This window comes from Carassius gibelio, chromosome A2 (genome assembly GCF_023724105.1).
Source record: "Carassius gibelio isolate Cgi1373 ecotype wild population from Czech Republic chromosome A2, carGib1.2-hapl.c, whole genome shotgun sequence".
NCBI lineage: Eukaryota > Metazoa > Chordata > Actinopteri > Cypriniformes > Cyprinidae > Carassius > Carassius gibelio.
Window position 1 is genome coordinate 22,815,478 of NC_068372.1, and position 22,458 is coordinate 22,837,935.

The window sequence follows — 22,458 nt, forward strand, 5'->3', positions numbered from 1 at the left end:
CCGCTTTCTCTAGACTTCCAGGGGCCTTGGAGAAGACCCTGAAAGCATATGCTTCTCTCACAGGTGCTATAAAGATTCCTGTAACAGACAGTGGTTATATACATTAAAATGAGAGCGTTATAGAAAATCATACAGATACATTCACACTATATGAATTGATTCACATGTGTTTGGATCATAGGCGTTTCAATTATTGATGAAGATATCTGTAAATCAGAGTGTATAAAGCTTTAAGAAAAGTCAAATGCTTTGTGGTCAGAAAGAGGTCAACACAGATAGGCTAAGAAAGCCGCTTTAGGAACTAAATCATTATAAATTCGATTACAAAAAATCTAAAATTTACACTATCATTTAAAAGTTTGAGGTCGGTGGAAAGAATATATTTTTGCACATAGTTTTTCTCTGTATGTCCCCCTTTCTCTTGTCTCTATCCGTAGCTGTAATTGTTCACTTGAGGAGTGAAATGACTTGAGTGGTTGCTGTGGTATTTAAGCATATGGACACGCAGCTCCCCGCTCTCATGGGAGTGAGTGCAAACAGCGTGTGGTGATCAACATAATAAACTAAATCTACATTTACTTCTATTTACTTTTTAAAGCATGCGAACACACACCAGAAAAAAAGTATAAATAATAAATAAATTAGCTATTGTATTGTATGTAAGTCACTGGATACTGGAATAAAATAAAAATTCACTAGTGGTTCCAGTTTTCCTTCTAAAAATATATTGCATTTACTCTCCTTTTTAAATAATGTAAATTACTACAGTTTGTTTTTTGTTTTTTAATAACACATTTAATGTGTTGCCTATAAATTAAATTACAATAATACAATTTTTGGAGCTGTTACCAAACAAATAAAATAATTATCAACAAAATTCATCTTTGCAATGACGAGGAAACTCGGAAGCTGTATCTGAAGGGGCCTTTAGATGGGTTTACACACTGTTTAATGCAAGATATCAATGCATTTAACCTGCAGTTACAAATGCATAAATAATGTTTTGATATTTTAATCCTAAAACGTTGAATACTGATATTTGTATAAGTCTCTTAATATTAATTCCTTGTTTGTTGAACTGTTATATAAAATCAACATCACATTTGTGAGTTTTGTGAAATGGCACTCTTCGTGTGATATTGATATGAAGTGATATTGATATGAAATTATATAAATATATACATTTTCTGTGCACATATCTTGAATTTTGGTAGCATTCTAAATGCATTTTATTAAACTGAATCAAGCAATGAAAGAACTCTAAATGAGCATTCAGTCTAGCTAGTGTTTAAGCACTCATAAATACTCTTATAAACTATTAAACTTTCCATACGATAAATTAATCTCCTATTAATATTGTACATACACTTTGTTGCTTATGGTGAGGAAATTCACGAGTTTCAGTCTGAACAAAACTGGTATTTCAGCTATGACTAATCTGAATGCCTCTGATTGGCTAGTACATTCCTAAACTCAACATAATCGTGTGTGATTGGTTAATAATGAGCAACGTAATCACAAGCTGATCTAAATTTGCTGAATTCTACTTTGTCGTGAATGCTTTCATAATAAACAACAAATTGCAGATGTACGTGCGATGTAAGTATAAGAGATTTATTCATCATATAGTGTGGATATCTTCAATTATTATAACAGGGTTAAAAAAAAAAGTTCATAAACTCTCAGAAGACTGAAGACCGTGATGTTCTTTGATAACATAAATGTTAGTTATTCAAACAACAGCTACAGAAAAAGACAAAGCAAATATAAGCATTATAATTGTGACTTACCATGTTTCTATTAAATTATGTTAAATAAAATTTCAGTAATATTAAAATTACAAATATTTTAGGACAAGACATCCATATGCTACTTGACTAAACGGATATAATGTGTAGCTAATAGATTATACTAACATTAGGTTGTTTTTAACTGTACCCTGGAGTTGGTTCACACTGGCTATAAGTTAATAATTATAGAGTAAATAAGTAAATAATATCTTAAAAATTAGTATGATAATATCATGTGTCATTGATCTCACAGGCTGATGATAGGACAATATGACTACGAAACATTCCGCCCAACACACACTCTCTCTCTCTCTGTCTCTCTCTCTCTCTCTCTCTCACACACACACACACACACACACCCCTTCCAATCCTACTTCATGATCCTTCTGTATGTGTACATACATTCTGTACACTGAGCACTGCTGTTCAGTTGGCTCATTTGGGGCCAAATTTCTTTTTGATGCATTTATATTTTTGAAACAGGCCTATATTAACAATTTATAATTATTTTGATGAATGTGTGTGTCTTTTATCAGATTTACTAATTGTTATAATTTCTTTTAGTGTTGGTCAATTATGAACTATAGGTAAAATTGAACTACTACTAGTAATAAAAACTTGTGAGAATTGGATGGGGCTGTGGGCCTCTGCTGCAAATATTTGAGTGGCTCCACCCCTAACAGATGTACTCTCACTACAAACTTTTCATAAAACCTGACAGTCCTGCAACTGTGTATACTGTAAATGTACTGTACACACTATAACCCTGAGTGAAGAAAGCCTGACTAGCACCACCTGACTGCCGTCCATGGATTTACAGACACAACAAGTACAGACACACACGGGAAGAAAGGAATAGGGCGGCGTTAGTAACATTTCGCTACTTCAGACTACAAGACAACAGTTAGACAAGTATTGAGCGTGAGTAGAAAATATCATGGAAACAGTTGACAATACACAATTTTCTTTCACTTCGTAGAAAGTCTACAGGTTTATTTTCCCTCTCGCCCTGCTCCATTGTTGTTGTTTTTTCAGGGAAGTGTGTGGTGTGCGGTAAGTAGCGCATGTCTTGTTGCTCCAACTTTTAACGACTACATTTTTTTGCGTTGTTTATTAAAATAGTACAAACTTTAATACGTGCACTGTCATATTCACGAAACGGTCGGGACAGGCATGGTCGCATGGAAGTGTTTATTTGTCAGAAACCCCGTGATTTGTTTCGACTAGCAGATTGTTGACAAACTTGTCTAAGGCAGGCAGCATGACTAGCTAACTAACTAACTATCTAACAAACAGCCTAATTACATTTAAACCAATTACACTACCACTTAATTTCTCAAATTGCTTGTTGTCTTGTAGAATGGCAGAAGTTGCTGTACTCTGGTCTGTTTTGCCCTAAAGCATATAATGTTTATTTGTGAAGGTCATTTTTCAACAACAAGCCTTTTCTTCCTCTGTCTCAGGATGACCTCTCAGTATAATATTCAGCATGTGATGATGTTCAGTCTGACCACAACATCACTGAGAGTTATTCATAATCCTTTTTTTTTTCTCCCTTTCTTGATCCTTTCCTAGGACGTTCTCATAATGGATACAGAACTTTCTAAAACTGCTGACAACTGTGGTGATCACTCCACTAGTGAAGTAAGTCTTACCTTGTCTGCCTTTTCCATGTCTATACTCTGTCTCTCTTGCTTTCACTTAACTGACACTTTTTTATGTATTGTGTTTCATGTTTTGTGTGTTAATTAAACCTTACTGAATATTTCACATATTTGATCTTTATGATTTCACTAGTTCTCATAAAACAGGCTGTAATAGGAAGGCATCTGTTTTCCCAGCAGGGCATGGAAAAAACCCAGCAGTCCTTGGAACCCAGTGAGAAACCTGACGATAAACAGTCAAAATCAGTGCAGGTGGCCTTTTATTCATAATATTTTATAATGAAAATTATAGTATTACTATATTTATTTTAAAATTATAGTTATGTATTTTATGACTTTTAAACTTAATTAGGTTTCATCTAGGAATCTTGTGCAAGTCTAGCTTGCTATGGAAGCTGTTATTTGAACATGCCTTTGGGCTTTTTCAGCAATACTTTTGGGGTTTTAATTGGCCTAGCCTAAATAGCAATAACCAAAGATAAAAGGCAAGTACCTACATGAACATCAGAATGCTGGGCGGGATATGACTCAAATTGTTGTGTAAGATCATCTAGCAGAGGTTGAATAAAGTAGCTCAATTACAAAGAAAATTGCAAGGCTACAATTTAAATATTTGTCTGGAGTGTGCCTCAAATAGTGCTGTTTTGTCTGGCAACGGTGACAGTTTTTTTTAGTTTTATTACTGCCACTTCTGTTAGTTTTTCATTTTGTATGCTGTAATTTTTTGCATTATTTATTTTAATTCAAATCAAAGGCTAGATAATCACAATTTTAAAGTTATTTCTGAACCATAGGTCTAAAGCTGTTCATTTGACACTGGCAGTAACTGCATGTCGCTAGGGGCTGGCGATGAGGTTGTAGTGGGCGTTATCACTACTGTCTGCCTAGTAACAGTTTTGTTGTTGGCAGCGATCTATTTTCTTGACACAAAATACAAACATATTGGAGACAAAAGACTAAATATAAAATAATATAATATAATATAAATTGAATCCATACATAACAACAAAATTTAATGAGAAACAAAGTTGCTTTTTTCCATTGCGCATGTTTATATATGATAAAATGACGTGACATTCAGCCAAGTATGATGACCTATATTCAGAATTCTTGCTCTGCATTTAACCCATCCAAAGTGCACACACACAGCAGTGAACACACACACACACCGTGAACACACACCCAGAGCAGTGGGCCACCATTTATGCTGCAGCGCCCGGGGAGCAGTTGGGGGTTTGGTGCTTTGCTCAAGGGCACCTCAGTCGTGGTATTTCCGGCCCGAGACTCGAACCCACAACCTAAGGGGTTTAGAGCAGGGCTCTGAACCGGTTCAAGGAACGAAAACGAAAACTGGAAACGAACTAAATTTTGGCAGGAACAGAACCAGAACCAGAAACTAAATCAAATTTTATAGTTCTGAACAGAATCGAAAATTTTTAATGGCCATTAATTAACCAGTTACTAATGTTATTTTATAATTCTATTTAATATTTGAAATTTGCTGTCAACCAATCACGAATTCCAGTAGTACGTATGCAAAAATGTGCTAAATTAGGCAAATATTTTTTTTAATTGTATTATTATTTTTATTGTTATTATAAAAAATTACGTTATTAACCGGTATTTCTTCCACCCGAACCGGTTTCGTTCTTTTTTCGAAACGCAAGAACAGAAACGTTAAAATATTCATTCTGCTCAGAGTGAATGATTAAATTTTGTTTTTGTTTTCAAGCCCTGGTTTTGAGTCAAACACTCTAACCACTAGGCCACGACTTCCCTAAACACCAAAAACGCAAACAGCCTCTCCTCCATCTTTCCGTCGCTGCCTGAGCTGAGAGGAAAAAGATCACTTGAGCTCTACCATCTTCTGTCCTATTGGCTGTCGTTCCCAAAAGTCGCTCTTTTACATGAAGTTGAATTATTCTAAACTTTGTTGTGTCACTAAGTGACTATTGATCCCATTCATTTAGATGGAGAGCTGGCAGTTTCCAGGAACCAGAGCGACAGCGACTATTGGCGACTGCATGGGGTGTGTCAAGTCTTGACGCACCCCATGCAGTCGCCAATAGTTGCTGTCGCTCTTGTTTCTGGAAATTGCCAGCTCTCCATCTAAATGAATGGGATTGCGTTGCTTTATTGTTGTGTATTGCTTGTAGTGTGAACAGGGCTTTAGGGTTATATGCATTCTGCTCCTCATTACAGGCTGCTAGCAATGAGAGCCTGGAAAAGATGCCTGCCACATTGGTTGAAGCACCTGGAGAAGAGGTAAATCCAAAAGTAAGTATCTATTTCATTTTGGAGTAAATACTAATGGCCTTACTATTGCGTTGCAAAATGGTTGATCTGGATTTCATCCCAGTTGAATGGCTTTAAACCATATGACATTTTCACAGCAAAAAGGACAGAAGAAGAAACCCAGAAATCCATTTATGCCCCAGGTTGCTGCAAAGGTAAAAATAAAAATTAATGTCTACTTTTTTTTCTAATCCTCACAGTTTTAAGTTAATGTAAATATGTCCTATTTTTTCAGAACAAAAGAACAGAGGAGAAGAATGGAGACAAAAATGGAGACAGTGGCAGTGACCTTGCAGAGGTTCTGTTATGTAGCAGTTATTTTAATCAGTAACTTTTGTAAGTCAAATAACTCTTGTGACACTGAAAGCAAGATTCAACCAGGTAAAGAATGAGAACTGAGAGATGTGGTATCCTAAATATAAAAACCCTACTGAGGCCTTCATAAACTGTTTTACGCTACAGGTCAGGTCACAATAAATGAGCCATGCATTGGCTTGCTGAACAGTCAGTTGCACACAAACATGGAATTCTAAATGTCTGCAAACATTAAAAAGAGAAGTTGTATCTCTAAAGGAAACATTTAGCTTTCAACAGCAAATACTGATTTTTGCAATGAAATGACAAAAACAAAACCACACAAACACACTACCGTCCTATTTGTCTCACAACTTCTGCAATTTCTGTTAGTTTTGGAACTTCCCCTTCAAGTTCCCTTTTACACAATCTACTCTCTGATTTTTTTTTTTTTTTCCTAAGACTAAAAGCCACAAGAAGTCCCTCATGGAATGGCTGGATGAGTTCCGTTTAAGTGAAACTCAGAGAGAGGATGATGAGGTTGGTTCTATAAATATAGATCCTTGTCTTTGTTTTCTAAAAAAAAAAAAAAAAAAAAAAAAAAACATTTTTAATTATCCTAAATGCATCTGTCACAGGATCTTGATGGCCTCATGGATTGGTGGAACACTGTGGAACGTGAGTTTGTCCTGCGATGTTTGTCCACTTTCAGACACAGCCCCCTATACTTATTAGTTTAATCTAGTTAACAGCAATTTATTTTTAAAAATATTCTGATAGATGGTCCTTTATGATCATAGCACATAATATCATCTATTTTTCCTCCCATTTTGTTTTTTCCAATTCAGAATGGGAAGACATGCCCAAAAGTGACAATATGACAGAGAAAGAAGAAGCCAAGTAAGTCCCAATTCATTCTGTGTGCGTGTGACATGGCAAAGTGAATTTGACTGACCCATTTTCTTTTGCTCAGGGCTTTTGCTGTAACAGCTGAAAAGGTGCAAAAGGGCATACGTGTGTTTAACAAACTTTTCTCAGAACGGGCAGAAGGACTGTGGCAGCATGTGATCGACCTGAATGCCATTGCTGATGGCCTGGATCGCTTCAACAAGAAAACCAAGATTGCTCAGATCACTGGTGGCTCCACCAGTGCTGTGGGAGGTGTTGCTACCATAACTGGCCTCATCTTAGCACCTTTCACAATGGGAACCTCTCTGATCGTCACTGCGGTTGGCCTGGGTGTTGCCATGGCAGGTGGTCTTACCTCTGCATCCGCTGGGATATCCAGTACCGTCAACAACTCTATGGATCGCAAAAAGGTAGAGCGCATTGTGGAAGACTATCAGGCGAAGATGGCGGACCTTAACAAATGCATGAAGTTCATCAAGCAAGGCATTACAAACCTACGCAAGTTCAACTTAAATAAGATGAAGAAGAATGCATACAATCGAGACTTCCCTTGTTTTGAAAATATCTATGAGGATGGCGCTATGGCAGGCAAAGCTATTCTAACCAGTGCCAATGAGATTATGCGTGTGATGCAGATAGCCAATGCGGCGGGAACCACTGCGGCGCGTGCTGTGCAGATCGCTAGTGTATCCACAGGGGTTCTGACGGGGCTTTTTGTCGGGATGGATATCTATTTTGTGGCCAAAGACTCCCAGGAATTGAAAAATGGTGCAAAGTCAGAATTTGCTGCCAAGATTAGAGAGGTGGCAGATCAGCTACATGAGGGCTTGATGGAACTTAACATAATCCGAGATGAGTTGCGGTTGACCACCACTCTAAAAGAAGACAAACCTTCTTGACCTACCTCTGTAAACATTCCTCTGAGTTTATTATTACATTCACACTAGATTATAGAAAATTGTATGGTTACTCTCAACCTATACTGCACTTTCCATATTAGACATAAGAGGAAATTAGGGGTCTTAACTTGTTTTTATGACTTTGTTTCCACTGCTTGTTAGGGTATGATTGCTGCATTTGTAATGCTAAAAGTCAAGAGTATATATATATATATATATATATATTAATTCTTTTAATATACACAGTAAACCTATTATGTAAACACAAACCTTTATTTTGGATGTGATTAATTATTTGACAGCCCTGTTTGTCTTCCTTTTTGTTTACCTGATAAGGAATACTAGTTGCTTCATTATTTATTACATTTTATTACTTTCAAATTTGCCATTGCCAAATATCTATGATTCACTGATGCCTGTCTGTCTGTACACATTAAGGCCAACATTTTTGATTATTGACTGAAATAATGCATTTTTCATACATTGAATAGCTACTGTAACGGATTGTGCTTATTTCATTTTGTATTTAAAATGAATTATGAGGGTTTTCTAAAAAGGTTTTCAAGGCAGTTTTAAAGTTACCTTTATGTAACAAAAAATATAACATTTGTTATATTAAAAGTCAATTCCTGTCTGAAGAAACAGCCTTGTATTGTCATTTGTCTAGTGGAAGTGACTCACTATCGTCACACTGACGCTGCTGAACAGTCGCGCGGTTCTGTCTTTACTCAGCACAGGTTTACCGGGTGGAGGAGCTTGACAAAGTTTTGACAGTCAGTTACTCTGGGAACATAAGGTAGGCAAAACCGTATGGAGAAAAATCGTCACAATTGTCAATTCTGCATGTTCATTAAACAACTATTCAGTCAAGTTTCGGTTTAGAAAAGTATTTTGTGTTTGGGTCGACCACGTATAGATAAGACGCTTCCTCAGAGACTACAAAAATCCGCAGGAACAACAGAATGAGCCATCAGTTTCGAAAAATAATTAAATATTGAAAATGGGAGGATAAAAAGTTAGCAAACCAAAGTGCAGCTTAACGACTAGAAGCGTCGTGAGCGCGAGGCGTTGACGCGTGTGATAGCCAGTGTTTTCAGATGTTTGTCATGAATGGTGATGTCAGTGCCTGGCGCTCTTTGGCATTGTTTTAGAGTCTACTCCTGCCCGTACGGTGTTGCCAACAATGTTTGATATAAATATTTTCCATCATTTTGTTATGATACATAGCCTACATTGGTTTTTCCTTAGGTTAGAAATGAAAAAGTGCAACATGATTCCAAAAGGAACACTGAGCAGGAATCTCAGACCTCCCCTATATGAGATGATAATAAGTGGTTAAATGATGAGGTGAGGATCCCAGGTAGCAAACTAACTCCTATCCTATCTTGAGGTAGGCCACAACAAGCTCCAGAATCGATCCACTAAACAGGTCCGTGTCAGAGGCCACTGGCACCTACAACAGATCTGGAACAGGACCAGTCCAGACTCGGACCTTATCTGTATCTGCTCTGGACCCATTCAAGTAGTAGCTCATCCGTGGGTCTACACCTTATTAAAAATGGGTAATCTGGCCAAAACTAGCTATAGAAATATCTAAATAGAGCTCACCAACATTATATAGACTAGATTGCTCTATAAAAGCTTCATATTCTGTAGGCCTTAGTCTCCATTTATTAATAGGCCTATTAATAAACCATAAAATCATTCGAAACTTGTTACAAGAAACAATGAAACACTTTTTAGAAAGTAGGTAATTGCAGACTAAATATATTGAATAGATTATAAAAGAAAAGAAAATGCAACCCTGAATTGTACTACCAAAAACATTGTTTAATTTATTGAAAACCTTAAACTCTAAAAAAGTCTATAGTGTTGATTAAGGTCAATATATTTTTGGAATTAATGAGTTCAATTCAACTTTAAGGAATTCTACAGCAGACAAAAGTTTAATTAATCACTTTTGTGTCAGCTTGATGTTGATTTGAAGATTAATATCAGTGGAAATGTTGCATACATTTAAAAAAACAAGTCCCACAAAGTCGATTCGGCAATAAAGCAGCTCTGGAGAAAACAGTAATGTCATAATCCAGCTCTATTCAGTTCAAGTTTTGTCATCATGCAATAGTGTCAGATCAGACAAATCAATAATACTATTGAATATTGAGTGTCTTTTAGACTTCAACTAAGCAAGCCAGAGGTGACAGTGGAACCCAAAATCCACCAGGTGACTCAAACAAACAAACAAGAAACTTTGGGAGAAACCAGGTCCACTGAGCTCAGTTCTCTCTGGCTAAATGAACAAAGATGGTGAGTTTATGATTTCATCTAGTCATTAAGGATATTTCATCCAGGTCCTTCTGCTTTAACTTCAGGATATATCACACGGGCATATGGTGGGAAGAGAAGTGTAGTGTGTTCAGCAGAGCTGCCATTTATCCAGTAGTTGACAGCTGGCTTAAAAGTGACTGTAAGCATGATAAAACTGCATTGTGCTCCTGGCCTGGCCTGTTCAGTGCTGGTCATATGGGTCTGTGCAGAGGAATTGTCTGTTCCTTGAGGTCTTCGCTGAAAATCAGTCCAATGGCTGTCAACTTGAATGACAGTGTCAAGTTGTGATGTTCAATTGTTGTGGTCTTCGCAGACATTCAAGACTGTGTTATGGTCGTCTCGGGGTGCAGGTACATTAACTGATATGCAAGTTGGAGTGGTATAATGGTGAATATTCTTCCATAGGTGTGAAAGTTGACAGAGTGACAATAAGTCAGAGGAAAACAACAGCTCATTCAGGTGAGCAATATCGTGTAACATACTTAAATACACAAATACTTTTTAGCAACCATATATATGAATAACCACCCAATTTGTGCTTGGCTGTGTTTTTTTGTTCCTTCGCATGTGCTACAGGAAAAAGCAGATTCAATGTACAGGCATTCAGACGTAGATGTGCACTCATTTGAGCCGAGACAGTACATGTTTAAGGGTTTAGGAACAGGAAGCTTTCCCACTAAGGTAATTAAGCGGACTCTCTCGTAATATCTGGGCTTTCAATTGCAAGGGTTAATTGACTATTTTTTCAGGATGAGATTTGTGATCTCATGGGCAATAATGATGGTCTGTTAGAGAACAGCAAAATTAAGGTCAGTCAATATGTTATCTCTAAATGCACTTGAGAGTTTGATTTCTCAGAATACTGTTCTGAATCTGCATTGACTGTGCTTTACAATAAATAACATTCTGGAATACATGCAGACTGCAAGGAAGAATCTGATTAAGTTATATGTAGAAAGTATACAGTAAATATAGCAATGGCATGTTTCTGAGAATAGTCAACATCTTTTCCCAGAAGAAGGTTACTGAGAGTGAGCTGTCGGCTGTCGATGATCAACCATCAGGCAGCAATAACCCGACGGTCTGTCATCTAATGATATGCTTGACCTTTATTATAAATGGTGTATATTTATATCCGATTCATAGTTTTCAATTTTTATGATGAAAATTTTTGTAGGATGTACATTTTCTTCATTTGTCAGGGGAAAGCTGCTGTTTTCAGCTGGTTGTTTAAAGGAGCTCCTAAAAAGTGGACGGGTCAGCCTGTGCAAGAGGTATACATCTGGTGTTGCTTTAGACATTAAAATAACCAGTTTAAGCCTATATGCTTTTTGATGACAAACAATGGAAGCTATTTTATATATGCTAGTTAAAATAAATTCATTGCATAATTTAAGTTAAAATAACACTGACTACGAGCACTGAGGTATCAGAATGTTGTTAATATCCATTTTCATCTGTTTTGTGGCTTACATACATGCTTTGCACATAAAAATGTGCTCCATACATTATACAATACAATAAGTCACAAAGTTTGTAATGACACAATAGGTTTGGATTTAAAAAAAATCTATATATATAGATTGACAATTCCACAGCTCAGATGATCCACCCCGTGTCCACAAAACGCAGTTTTATTTTATTTTATTACTGTTCAGACAGTACAATTTTATGCTTTTATGTTACACATTACACAGAATAATGCTACCTACAGTTTTAAAGCTTGTCTTTGGTTTAGCTTCTGAATACTGTGTACTGTCTGAGGTTATCTTCTTCTTTCTTTCTTAACAGGAAAAGCTATCATTACAACATGGAGATCTCTCAGCCCACAATCACAACCAAACACAAAACAACACCACCAAGGTGTTACAAAAGTGCAGTCTTGTTCATGCATTTATTAATTCTTAAATGCATGTCTTAAAGTTTGCTTTTTGCAATACTTTGCAAATTACGATTTAAGCTTTGTATAATGTGGTGGTGTTCTGTCTCTTTACAGGAAGAACCAGAATTGAAAAGTGATGATTTTCCAGGCAGTGACAGTCTTGTAAGCTATAATGCCTCTGAGGTTCCGTAAGATCAATCACAATGGCCATAATGAATTCAAAGTCACACAAAATCTAATTCTAACTCTCAGATTAATTTCTTTAGGAGGGAAATTCCCTGTTTTCTTTTCTCAAAACATCTGATGATACTTATGAAGAGGTACTGTATATTGCTACAACAAAAAAAAAAATTAACATATGACTGTCTGTTCAATGTATCCGTAGTATTTGTAAAATATATTGCATTGCTATCATTGCCTTCCTTTTGATAATGCACAGTAGTTACAAGCGTTCTTCTTGCAGGACAGCCCACCATTACACATTAAACTGCTTGCCAGTAATGACAATCTCTTATATATCTCTAACAACAACTTAAAGGTGCTTATCATGACCCTTTATTTATATTATATACAGTAGAATATATTTATATTGTTGTAATTGCTTAGTCACCTGCTTTTCACAGTTACTTTCCTTTTTTTACAGGATAACTCAGGGAAGCTAAGTGGCCCTTTCCGCAGTTCCCCAAAACCAGCATTACGTTTTCCTGCTGAAACGGTGAAGCAGCCTCCTCTTCTTATTGCTGGATTTACAGTAGTTCGTTGACATGTTCGCAGTTAACATGTACTTTAATACCATTTTTAATCAAATAAAAATGTTTACTTCATATGTAGGATCCGCTAAGTTCGCATAATGAATTTACAGACTGGGATTATACGTTCTTTGACACTGGGATTGAAAAGGTACTTTTAAGGGATTTTAAGTTGCCTGCAAAGTAGATGATGTTGAGTAATAAATGCTGAACTGTTTCCTCTCTTTGGTAGAAATCTATTGCAGTGCCCAGAAAATGTAATGATGAGAAACTCTCTAACAGTAATAGCAAGGTGAGCCTTTCTCTCACTTTTTATGCAGAGGAGCATTCGTTTTCACTCCTGAGTGTCAAAAAATCAGTATGTGTTGCCACGAATATTGCCAGAAAATAAAAGCCCTTAATTCCACTTGCCACAAACAATAGTGGAATTGGGCTTATTGTTTGCACCTATTTACAGTCTCAGTTCAGGTATTTTGCATAAACTCTTTTGGTGTTACCATCCTTTCAGGTCGTGTCATTTAGAGTGAAGAAAACTCTACCTAGAATGTCCATGTTTTCATCCAGTACGCAGATAGTGTTAACACTTTTATTTTTAAATATCACTTGATATTTAATTATCAGACTAAAATCTATTATCATTCTCTAAAATCTTCATATAGGGTTCAGATCAAGAGTATATGATTGAGAAACCAACGAAAATGCCGCAACTGGGGACAAATGAGGTGAATTATTGTATCAGTATGTGAATGAGTGTAGATTATGGACAGTGGAGTTTATTGCTCTGGCCACATCTGCAGTCTTTTACATTTTATTGCACTCCTTCTATGGTGTATCAATATCACCTTATGCCATCACATGATGTTTGGGTAATTTCTTATTCTCTGAATGTTATAGGACTGCACTTTTGAAATCCTGCCAGTGGAGATGGCTGCCTACCCAACAGATTTAAATTCATTAGAGACAAATGCGGTATATTACAGTTTTATTATGATGCAATAATGTTAAATTGGGGTAATTATGAAATCTATTTTAACCTTTTTTTTCTTTCTTGCTCTCTTTTCACAGGATGATGACCTGATGGACTGGTGGAAAACTGTTCAAGGTCAGTTGGGTCAAATTACCTGATTACATTGACATAAGTTAAAAATAAGTTTTCAAAAATGGCTAGTCTCCTAGAAAACCAGCCTGTTAAACTTTCTTAAAGAAAGGCTTATATATAAGAAAAAAGTAGATGAACCTCTTTAATCTTAGTCGACTAAAATTAGTCAGCTGGACAATTGGTCAATCATTGTTCCTCATCCCTGTTACTATATGTAGTTTAAATCACTGATACCCAATTTGGTAACACTAGGTAACTATTAGCTTCTTATTAACATGAATATTACTAGAATATTAGCCATGTATTAGTGCTAATAAAGAACATATTAATGCCTTATTCTACTTAACCTTATTCTACATCCCAAATCTTACCCAATTCCTAAACCTAACAACTAACTACCTTACTAACTATTAATAAGCAGCAAATTAAGAATTTATTGAGAGAAATGTCATAGTTAATAGTTAACAAGTGTTACCTATTCTAAAGTGTTACCGAAAATTCATATAATTTACTGACTTTTGACAGGTTGGAGTGAATGGAACAAAACTGCAAATTTTCAGGAGGAAGACGGGAAGCTGTGAGTAAATGGATTTATTTAGATACATTTTCTAATTGCCGCCAGTGACCAATGATTTAAAATGTTTTGCCAGGGCTGTCGAGGCTGTTGCAGACCGTGTGTTTATGGCGGCCCGTCTCTTCGTCAGCCTTTTCAACCAACATGGAGCTTCTTTGCAACATCGCATTTTAGAGTTGCTTGCTCTGGCGGACACTGCTGACAGCTTCCATAAGAAGACCGTGAGCGCAGCTGTAGGAGGGGGCGTGGCTAGTGTGGCAGGGAGCATAGCCACCATTACTGGCCTCATCCTGGCACCCTTCACCTTTGGCACTTCCACTATCGTCACTGCAGTGGGTATCAGTGTGGCAACAGCTGGAAGCATCACCTCAGCCACTGCTAATATCACGGATGCTGTTCAGTCCAAAATGGATCGCAAGAAGGTGGAGAAGATGATCCAAGGCTACCAGGATGAGATCAGTGACATCAGAGATTGTCTGGAGTTCATGCAAGTATGTTTGGCTTTCCATTTGTTTGTCTATCTGGCTGTCTGTCTATCTGCATCTCACTTCTGAATTTTCTTTTGTGTTGGTAGGAAGGAATGAACACCCTGCAGGAATGGGATTTTAAGGGGTACTCTGAGAGTGTGGTCAACACTAGTCTTAGCCGTAACGTAAAGCATGTAATGAAAGAAGGTGGACGAGCAGGTAAAGCCCTTTTGATAAACACTGATAGGCTTATCAACACTGTGAAAGTTCTAGGTGTTGCAGGAGGTGCTGCCAAAGCCGCCAAGGCCATCAGTATCACCACAGGGGTCATGTCCACTCTCTTCCTCGCCCTGGATGTCTTCTTTCTTGCCAAAGACTCCAATGAACTTCACAAAGGTGCCAAGACCAAATTTGCCTTCAAGATCCGGGAAGTCTGCGAAGAGCTTCAACATGGCCTACTGGAACTAAACAAAGTGAAGACTCAACTTCAAAAGACCATGGATGGAATCGAAGTGGAAGAATATGAGGAAGAGGAGGAGGATGAAGACCAATGTGAGTCAGATCCTGTTAAACTGGCTCTACTTGAGGAAGAAATTGATCAGTTGGAGGAGAAACTTGACCAGAAAACTGTGCCATAGCAAATGAACCAAAGCAAGAGAGGAGATTCTGAGAAATATACCCTAAAAAATAAATAAAATGAGTAGTCAAAGAGACAAGTCAATGGTAAAGAATCTTTTCAGTGAGCTAATATATCGAAACAACAAAAGCACTAAATTCAAAGATTTGAAAGAAAAAAAGGAGAGTGGGAAGAAGCCATTATATTTGATAAGACTTGAAGTGATTTAGAATATATAAAAAGAAAGACTTTACACAGATGTTGCCCACAACCTATAGTCTATAATTAAGATGTTCACAGTTGGCTAGTGTGGTTTACAACTTGTTTCAGTTTCACGTTTTGAGTGTGGAAACTTTAAATGAACAGTTATTTGGACCATAGGTTCCAAGTCACATGAATCTCTGGGGTATGTGCAGGTGGCACAAGTTTGAATCATGGTCCTGTCCAAAAAATAATGTAATCATACAATTGTTTATAAAAAAAAAAAAAAATTATATATATATAATATATATATATACATTTTCTGTTTTCTGTCAGTCAATTAGTAGGTAGTTTGTTTGATTTAACATTTATTGCCAGAATGCTTTATGTAGTAATTTTCCCTCTTTTTTTTATGCAAAATGAGTTTTTGTATTTTTTTAGTAAAGCCCTTGTCTTGTCTCATTTTTTAGCACTTGTCTTTTAAAACACCAATTTATTCAATCTAAAATGAGTCTTTATTGGCCAACATGTTGAAGATTTTCCGAAAGGCAGTCAAGTCGTTAAGTTGAGATGTTTCCTCAAGTTTATTCTGCATACTCCGAAATTGAGATTAGCATTTATCTACTATCGACAATATCCTTCCATTTAGTGCATCCAAAAACAGCACTGAGCTTTTTTTTTTTTTTTTGATAACATTTAAGTCCAAGGGCCTTAAATCCACCTGCAGCAGAGCAATAAGTCACAGGTAGAGGTGTGATTGAGGATGCTTCTACGCCTTACAGTGTCTCATGGACCATGGGGCCTCATGTTTCTCTTCTTGTGTGTACATTTAGGACTAAGTCTGAAAGAAGTGGAGAAGGTGCCCTCTGCTGTTGAAGAATATGTTTATACATGTTTGGTATTTAGGGTATTCACAGTTTATATGGTGTTATTTATTTGTTTACTATTGTAGTATGATGGCATTATCCCTTCACACACGATTTCATGATGACATTTGAGAGCTAAATATTTGCACTGTCCTACACATCAGAACCAAACATGAGTAAACTTGCATTCATTAAATGATTAAATTAAGCAAATCATGAATGTGCTTCATTTCGGGGACAGCAAAAAACTAGAAATAAAGCTAGAAAAAATACCCCCTCACTTTGTGCTTAATGCTTTTTCTGCATTAATGTTCTTCTTAAACACAGTATTTTAGTTTGCAACCTACAAGCAATATTTACTTGCAATATGCATTTCCAATATCCATTAAATATGTTTGATGGAAAAAAAACGAATGTTATATAATGCTTTTTACTTTATATAACCACTGACTCATCGACCTAGGACATACAATGCAGCTCAGGACATACAGTTCTTTTTACTGAAGCATATATTTGAGTCGCACAGAGAAAAAAGAAATAAGTATGGGTTAGAGCACTGAAGTAGACATAAGCACACACACACAGGAAAAGAAGTACAGGGCAATACAGGACAGATTTCGTCTGTTCTAACTGTTCAACAATAAAATGTGTCACACTTCATATAATACGTACAGAATCATAACAGATGTATTCAGTTATTGCATTGTCAGTGACTATTTGAGAACAATAAAAGACAAATGACATTTTCATAAGGCCTGTCTCAATGCAATTACAGACATCATTTGTCCCATTAACTGTGAGATCATCTTGAGCGTCTATAGACTGCTCTCATTAATATCAGCTATTCTGAGATATCTGTAGAGACTGTTTTAATTATAGGGGAAGGAGAACGAGAAAGACACTTAAAATAGATCAAAATGTTACACTTTCCTTGATAATCATCTCCATTTGAATCACCAGTTCCCAATAATTCAAGGGTCTTGTTGCATGTTGGTAAATTCTGGATTTAAAGCAAAAGGCATTAAGCTAATTTTAGTGAGTTTGACGAGCTTTAAAAAGGTTCTTGACCTTGTGCTAAATTCAACCAGCCGGTAAAATACAGTAAACTGAACAAAAATGTTAAACTGTGCCTGTTTCACTTGTATTTCAAGGCTATTTGCCTAGTTTAATATAGGGATACAATTGACAATATCAAACTACATAATTTTATACGGTGTCTTGATTAAATCCTTGTCCACATTGCAGAAATATGCAAGATATGGCTATTGCTAATCCTTCTGTTAGGTTATGTCAGGTTAATATAGCTTTTTTTTTTAATCAACTAATCTTATGGTCTGCTGTTGATATATAGAAATTCCGGTAATACCTTACAATTAGGTTTACAATAATGCATTAAATTACATTAACAGTGAGCAGTTCCTTTGTTACTGTATTTATTAATCTTTGTTAACATTAGTTTAAAAACCCAACCGTTAATTAATGTTTAGATCCTTCAAATAATATTAACTCATACAGCTTTTGATTTGTTCTGTTGTTCTGTTGCATCATTGTATTCTGAATATATTAAATAATAGATAATGTTGCACGTCAGTAACTGATGCTCCTACCTATATTTATGTCTACAGGAGAGGAGAGAAAGGATGAAGACAAATCTAGACAAATACAACAAGAACAAAACCTCAAGTGAGAATCCTCCCCTGTTCTTATGTCTTAAACTCTAATCAACCCAGCATGCTGATGCTACTGGGCTATCATTTGTTTTCCAAACCCCTAATTTCCCACCCACACTTGACTTTTCCCTTTTCCCTATCTATTCCTTATTAAATCTCTTTCCATTTTGAATATTGTGGAAGGTGTTTTTATCCTCTGCACTGATTCTTTCATTCATTCTTCCCTTTTTTACTTCTTTTTTTTCTGGAAGCGTCTGAACTGATTCTGTATTGCCAAAGCTGCCTTTTCTGTCTCTGGCGCATCCAGATCAATGTCGATCTCTTCTTCAGGTTCTTGTGTAGGGTTCTTCCCTGCTTTGTCCACCGGTTTCTCCTGGGGGGCTGAGTCACACATGACAGAACATTGACAATGTCAGTGACACAGTAAAATTATTTCTTTCATTTTTGAAACAATCCCAATTCAGGTTAAATCCTGTTGAATAAATTGTTTATACATTTTAATACCACAGAACTTTTATTTTAAAGTTTTACCTATCTTGAAAAGAAAGCTAAAGAGTTTGTTGGGAGCATTTAATGTCTTAACGCTAAGCAGGTACTCATCTACTCACTATACTCAGCTGCTACAATATATATATTGTAAATATATATATATATATATATATATATATATATATATATGTAAATATATATATATATATATATATATGTTAAACAACATAACATAAAGACTAAAAGAGTTGTTAGAAGTTTAATGGTGGTGATGTTAAAGTTATGTGACTGCGACATAATTGGTTTATATCCTATGTTTAGCTTTTTAATGAATTTTTATGATTGCATTTAGCCTTCAAATTCTTGTGTTCATTTGTGAAGATTATTATTATGAACAAAACGTAAGAATTTTGTTGCAGTAATCTAAGAGCCAGTGTAAAAAATCCTTTTGGGTTTTTGTCGAGGCAAACCAGGGAGATGCTGACTTCGGAGGTGGCTTGCAAAAATACATAATCACTGCAACACATCATTTGCAATTTTTTTTTATTCAACCAATTTTTGCACTTCTGTTTGGTGTCACTAGAGGCACACAAATGACACGCTTCAGCTTAAAGGGATAAGTCAGACTCCATCTGACTTCTATTGTATGGACAAAACCAGCTGAAACATTCTTCAAAAGGTCTTATTTTTAAATTAAATGCTCCTTTAAGTTATTATGAGCTTATTTAATTATCTGATGGGACTTGCAACGTTAGAGCTTTGGTGAGATGAAAGGGTAAGCCAGCCGAATATACACTGACCTTATGGGAATAACCAACCTACACTAAACTGCAATAAAGAACTGTCTCCTGAGCGCATGCATTCTTGAGCTCTCATGTATATGCATGTGCACTTTTTTGTTAAGAGAATGGAGAGAGAGAACTCAACTGATCCTTAACGATAAAAATAGTAAAAACAGATAAAAATCAGACTGCACTGGTAGACACCTGTTTTGTGGTTACACATATATTTGTACAAATATAAACCTGGTCTTATGTAACTATACAGTTCTTGTGGAGAACAAAACATGGAGGTTTTCAAGAAATCAATTGTGAAAAATACTAACATGGTGTAATGAAATGCATAAACTCACCTTTTTTGTCTGTGGCGGGCCCCTGGGTGCTGTTGGGAGGATTAGATGAACTGTTCTGTAAGAAAGAGATGGCAACTACCAGGTTTATCATTGTGTGAAAGCATGCAGTATAAACAAAAATAACAACATTTGTGAATTTTTATGTGGTCTGGTTTTAGGTTCCATTAAATTAAAAGCTGATGTGGGCTTTATGAGTTGTGTGTTAAGTCGCTGAGTGATAAAGACCCCTTAAACCCCATCGGTTTATCCCTCTTTTTCAATTCTGTGTGCAATCTGGTACAGCGGCACTCAACCCTGGAGAGGATCCCCATAAGATGTGTGCTGGGTTTTTATATGTGTGTGTGTGTATATTCTATATTCTTTTTTTAATTCATTAATCCATGATAACATTTGTAGTTGAAGAACAGGGACCCAATTTATGGTCCACAAATATCATATTTATCTGTCTGATATATTTTGAAGGAAAGTGTATTTTTGTTAAAGAGAGAATCCGTCACCATCATTATGTTACCTTTTCAATGTGCACATCATGAATAAACTACTTGAGGCCAAAATGCATTCAGTATATCTGTGACCTTGCTTCTTCAATTAAGAGAATAAATTAGCCTTGAGATGATGCCCTAGATTTGAGTTATTCATATAGACACCGACATCCAAAATGTGTCAATGTATGTTCATGTTTTTCTTGCGTTACTTAATTGAATGTGTACTTTCAGCAACAAATTGACAGTTAACCTGAGAAACTCCATGATATTTACTTTAAGCGGTTAACATACTGTAAATACTTCTTACATATTATCTATAGAGCACAGAAAATGTCATCAAGGGAGATGAAATAGAAAATTACACACACACACACACACGCACACATATTATCCACTGTCTTGCTGCAAGGGAGTCTTTCAAATGCAAATCTCTGCAGCCCTTTTTTTTAACGAGAGAACCTCTTCACCTTACCCTTACTCTGAACCTGCCTCAGCTTCCCCTCTCTAGTTTCACGAGTTCACCCTTACATCTAATCTGAAGGCAAATAGTAGGCATATTTTGGCGTGCTGTCCTGGGGGAGGGGTCCGGGCCCGGAGCATAGCCCGAACCCAAATAACTCCCCCTATCCCTAATTTGGGATAAATAGATTAGAAGTGAGGAGTTGGGGTGGAGGAGGGTTGCCGAAAAACTGTCGTGGGACAGGAGGTAGGAAGACTGGATATATATACGCTTGCGTGCTATTTAAGATGATTAGCTAAACGAGATGAACCTGTGCCAAATTGGATGATTATCTGATCGTGCTTCTCCCGAACTTTGTTAATAAAACCACATATGTTTTAAGGTATCCATAAATCCACCACTCTCTCTGAGCTGCCAGATAAAATCCCTTAGAGCGGAAAAACATGACAACTTTCGTCTCAAGAATTTTCATGTTCTTCCTATATGTAGTTCTGTTGTTTATTTTCTATCCTATAATATGCAAAAACTTGGTTATTTGAGTATTATGGAGGTAAGACTTTTGACACTTCTGGCTTCCACATTTAAAAGACATGATGATGGGGGGCATGGGATAACAATAACCAGCCGGCTGGTGGCCAGTTGTCCATTACTTTTTCTCTGCTACCTTACCTTATTTTCACTCTCACACATCATTAATACACATGAGCCCATGGCACAATCCCCATCTGCTAATTAGCCAAGCTCATATCAGCAAGGTCAAGCTCCCCTGAGCCACTTATTAATTGGCAATTAATAGGACACACAAAATGAATGTAAAGCATTTTCATAATAAAACGGGAATCTTAAAGATTTATATTTTTAATTGAGTAAAAAAAGCGCTGTAAAATGCATTGAAAAATATATAAAGGGATGGCTTAGCTGTCAAGCCAGCTCTAATTTCTCTTCAGTAAAGATGAAAAACATAACTCTTTTATATTTCTCATCTTTACTGAAGAAAATTTTGAGGTGTCTTAAAGCAATGTAACGTTACTCTTCAATGCAACCTACATAGCTCAAAGGATTTCAGTTATTAACCATTTTTTTGGCCTCAACAAAGAACATATTCATATTGAGCGTAATACTATAGATATTTATTATTTTATTTTATTCTAATTAACTTTTAAGCAACTCTGGTTTATCAGTTTTAAAATAACAAAACAAAACACTCACCTCACTCATAGTTCTGAGAGAAGTCGAATGTCGTGGGTTCGCAGAGAATTTGTAGAGTGATTCCGAAACACTAAATAAATGAAATATCTCCTTTTTTGTTAAAGTGCTTTAAAATTATGTCAGAACAACTGAACCGAGAATATTATGCTCAGAACTGAAATCTGCATCTCTCTCTCATCCCGGTAAACACGCCCCTGCGCTCTCTCTCTCTCTCTCTCTCTCTCTCTCTCTCTCTCTCTCTCTCTCTCTCTCAGAAGAATAGATATTGGGCTATATTATTATCTGTATAAACAGGTTATGTTGCTGTTGCTTTATTGCTGATGATGAAGTGGTATGACAATACTACTACTTTCTTGATTACAATTATAATATGATAAAAT

General features: G+C 36.3%; 3 protein-coding genes across 7 annotated transcripts; 2 read left to right on the forward strand and 1 right to left on the reverse strand.

Annotated features, from left to right (window-relative positions):
- Positions 1 to 2,560: 2,560 nt before the first annotated feature.
- Positions 2,561 to 8,493, forward strand: apol1 (apolipoprotein L, 1). Of its 4 annotated transcripts, none has more exons than XM_052529969.1 (11): positions 2,576 to 2,711; positions 2,826 to 2,843; positions 3,366 to 3,434; positions 3,632 to 3,706; positions 5,657 to 5,731; positions 5,848 to 5,904; positions 5,985 to 6,047; positions 6,506 to 6,583; positions 6,682 to 6,721; positions 6,892 to 6,943; positions 7,017 to 8,493. In XM_052529969.1, the coding sequence occupies exons 3-11, from the start codon at positions 3,378 to 3,380 to the stop codon at positions 7,849 to 7,851; spliced, it is 1,332 nt and encodes a 443-aa protein (XP_052385929.1). In that variant the 5' UTR covers positions 2,576 to 2,711; positions 2,826 to 2,843; positions 3,366 to 3,377; the 3' UTR covers positions 7,852 to 8,493. The 4 variants fall into 4 exon arrangements, with proteins under 4 accessions (XP_052385953.1, XP_052385938.1, XP_052385929.1 ...); XM_052529985.1 differs by having other exon boundaries at positions 3,635 to 3,706; XM_052529993.1 differs by lacking the exon at positions 2,826 to 2,843 and having other exon boundaries at positions 2,561 to 2,711; positions 3,635 to 3,706.
- Positions 8,494 to 8,508: 15 nt separating this feature from the next.
- On the forward strand, positions 8,509 to 18,401 carry LOC127933155 (uncharacterized). Of its 2 annotated transcripts, XM_052529924.1 has the most exons (21): positions 8,509 to 8,647; positions 10,585 to 10,638; positions 10,756 to 10,860; positions 10,929 to 10,988; positions 11,195 to 11,260; positions 11,382 to 11,453; positions 11,971 to 12,042; positions 12,176 to 12,244; positions 12,328 to 12,381; positions 12,525 to 12,599; positions 12,705 to 12,776; positions 12,893 to 12,961; positions 13,043 to 13,102; positions 13,319 to 13,379; positions 13,468 to 13,532; positions 13,705 to 13,779; positions 13,876 to 13,912; positions 14,435 to 14,486; positions 14,560 to 14,974; positions 15,058 to 15,502; positions 18,259 to 18,401. In XM_052529924.1, coding segments are annotated over exons 3-21 (1,911 nt in total). In that variant the 5' UTR covers positions 8,509 to 8,647; positions 10,585 to 10,638; positions 10,756 to 10,770; the 3' UTR covers positions 18,261 to 18,401. The 2 variants fall into 2 exon arrangements, with proteins under 2 accessions (XP_052385884.1, XP_052385875.1); XM_052529915.1 differs by lacking the exon at positions 18,259 to 18,401 and having other exon boundaries at positions 15,058 to 17,530.
- LOC127933257 (Purkinje cell protein 4-like protein 1) lies at positions 17,112 to 22,263 on the reverse strand. Its single transcript, XM_052530094.1, has 3 exons — positions 22,079 to 22,263; positions 19,925 to 19,979; positions 17,112 to 18,684 (listed from the first exon to the last, which is right to left on the reverse strand). The coding sequence occupies exons 1-3, from the start codon at positions 22,085 to 22,087 to the stop codon at positions 18,533 to 18,535; spliced, it is 216 nt and encodes a 71-aa protein (XP_052386054.1). The 5' UTR covers positions 22,088 to 22,263; the 3' UTR covers positions 17,112 to 18,532.
- Positions 22,264 to 22,458: the final 195 nt, after the last annotated feature.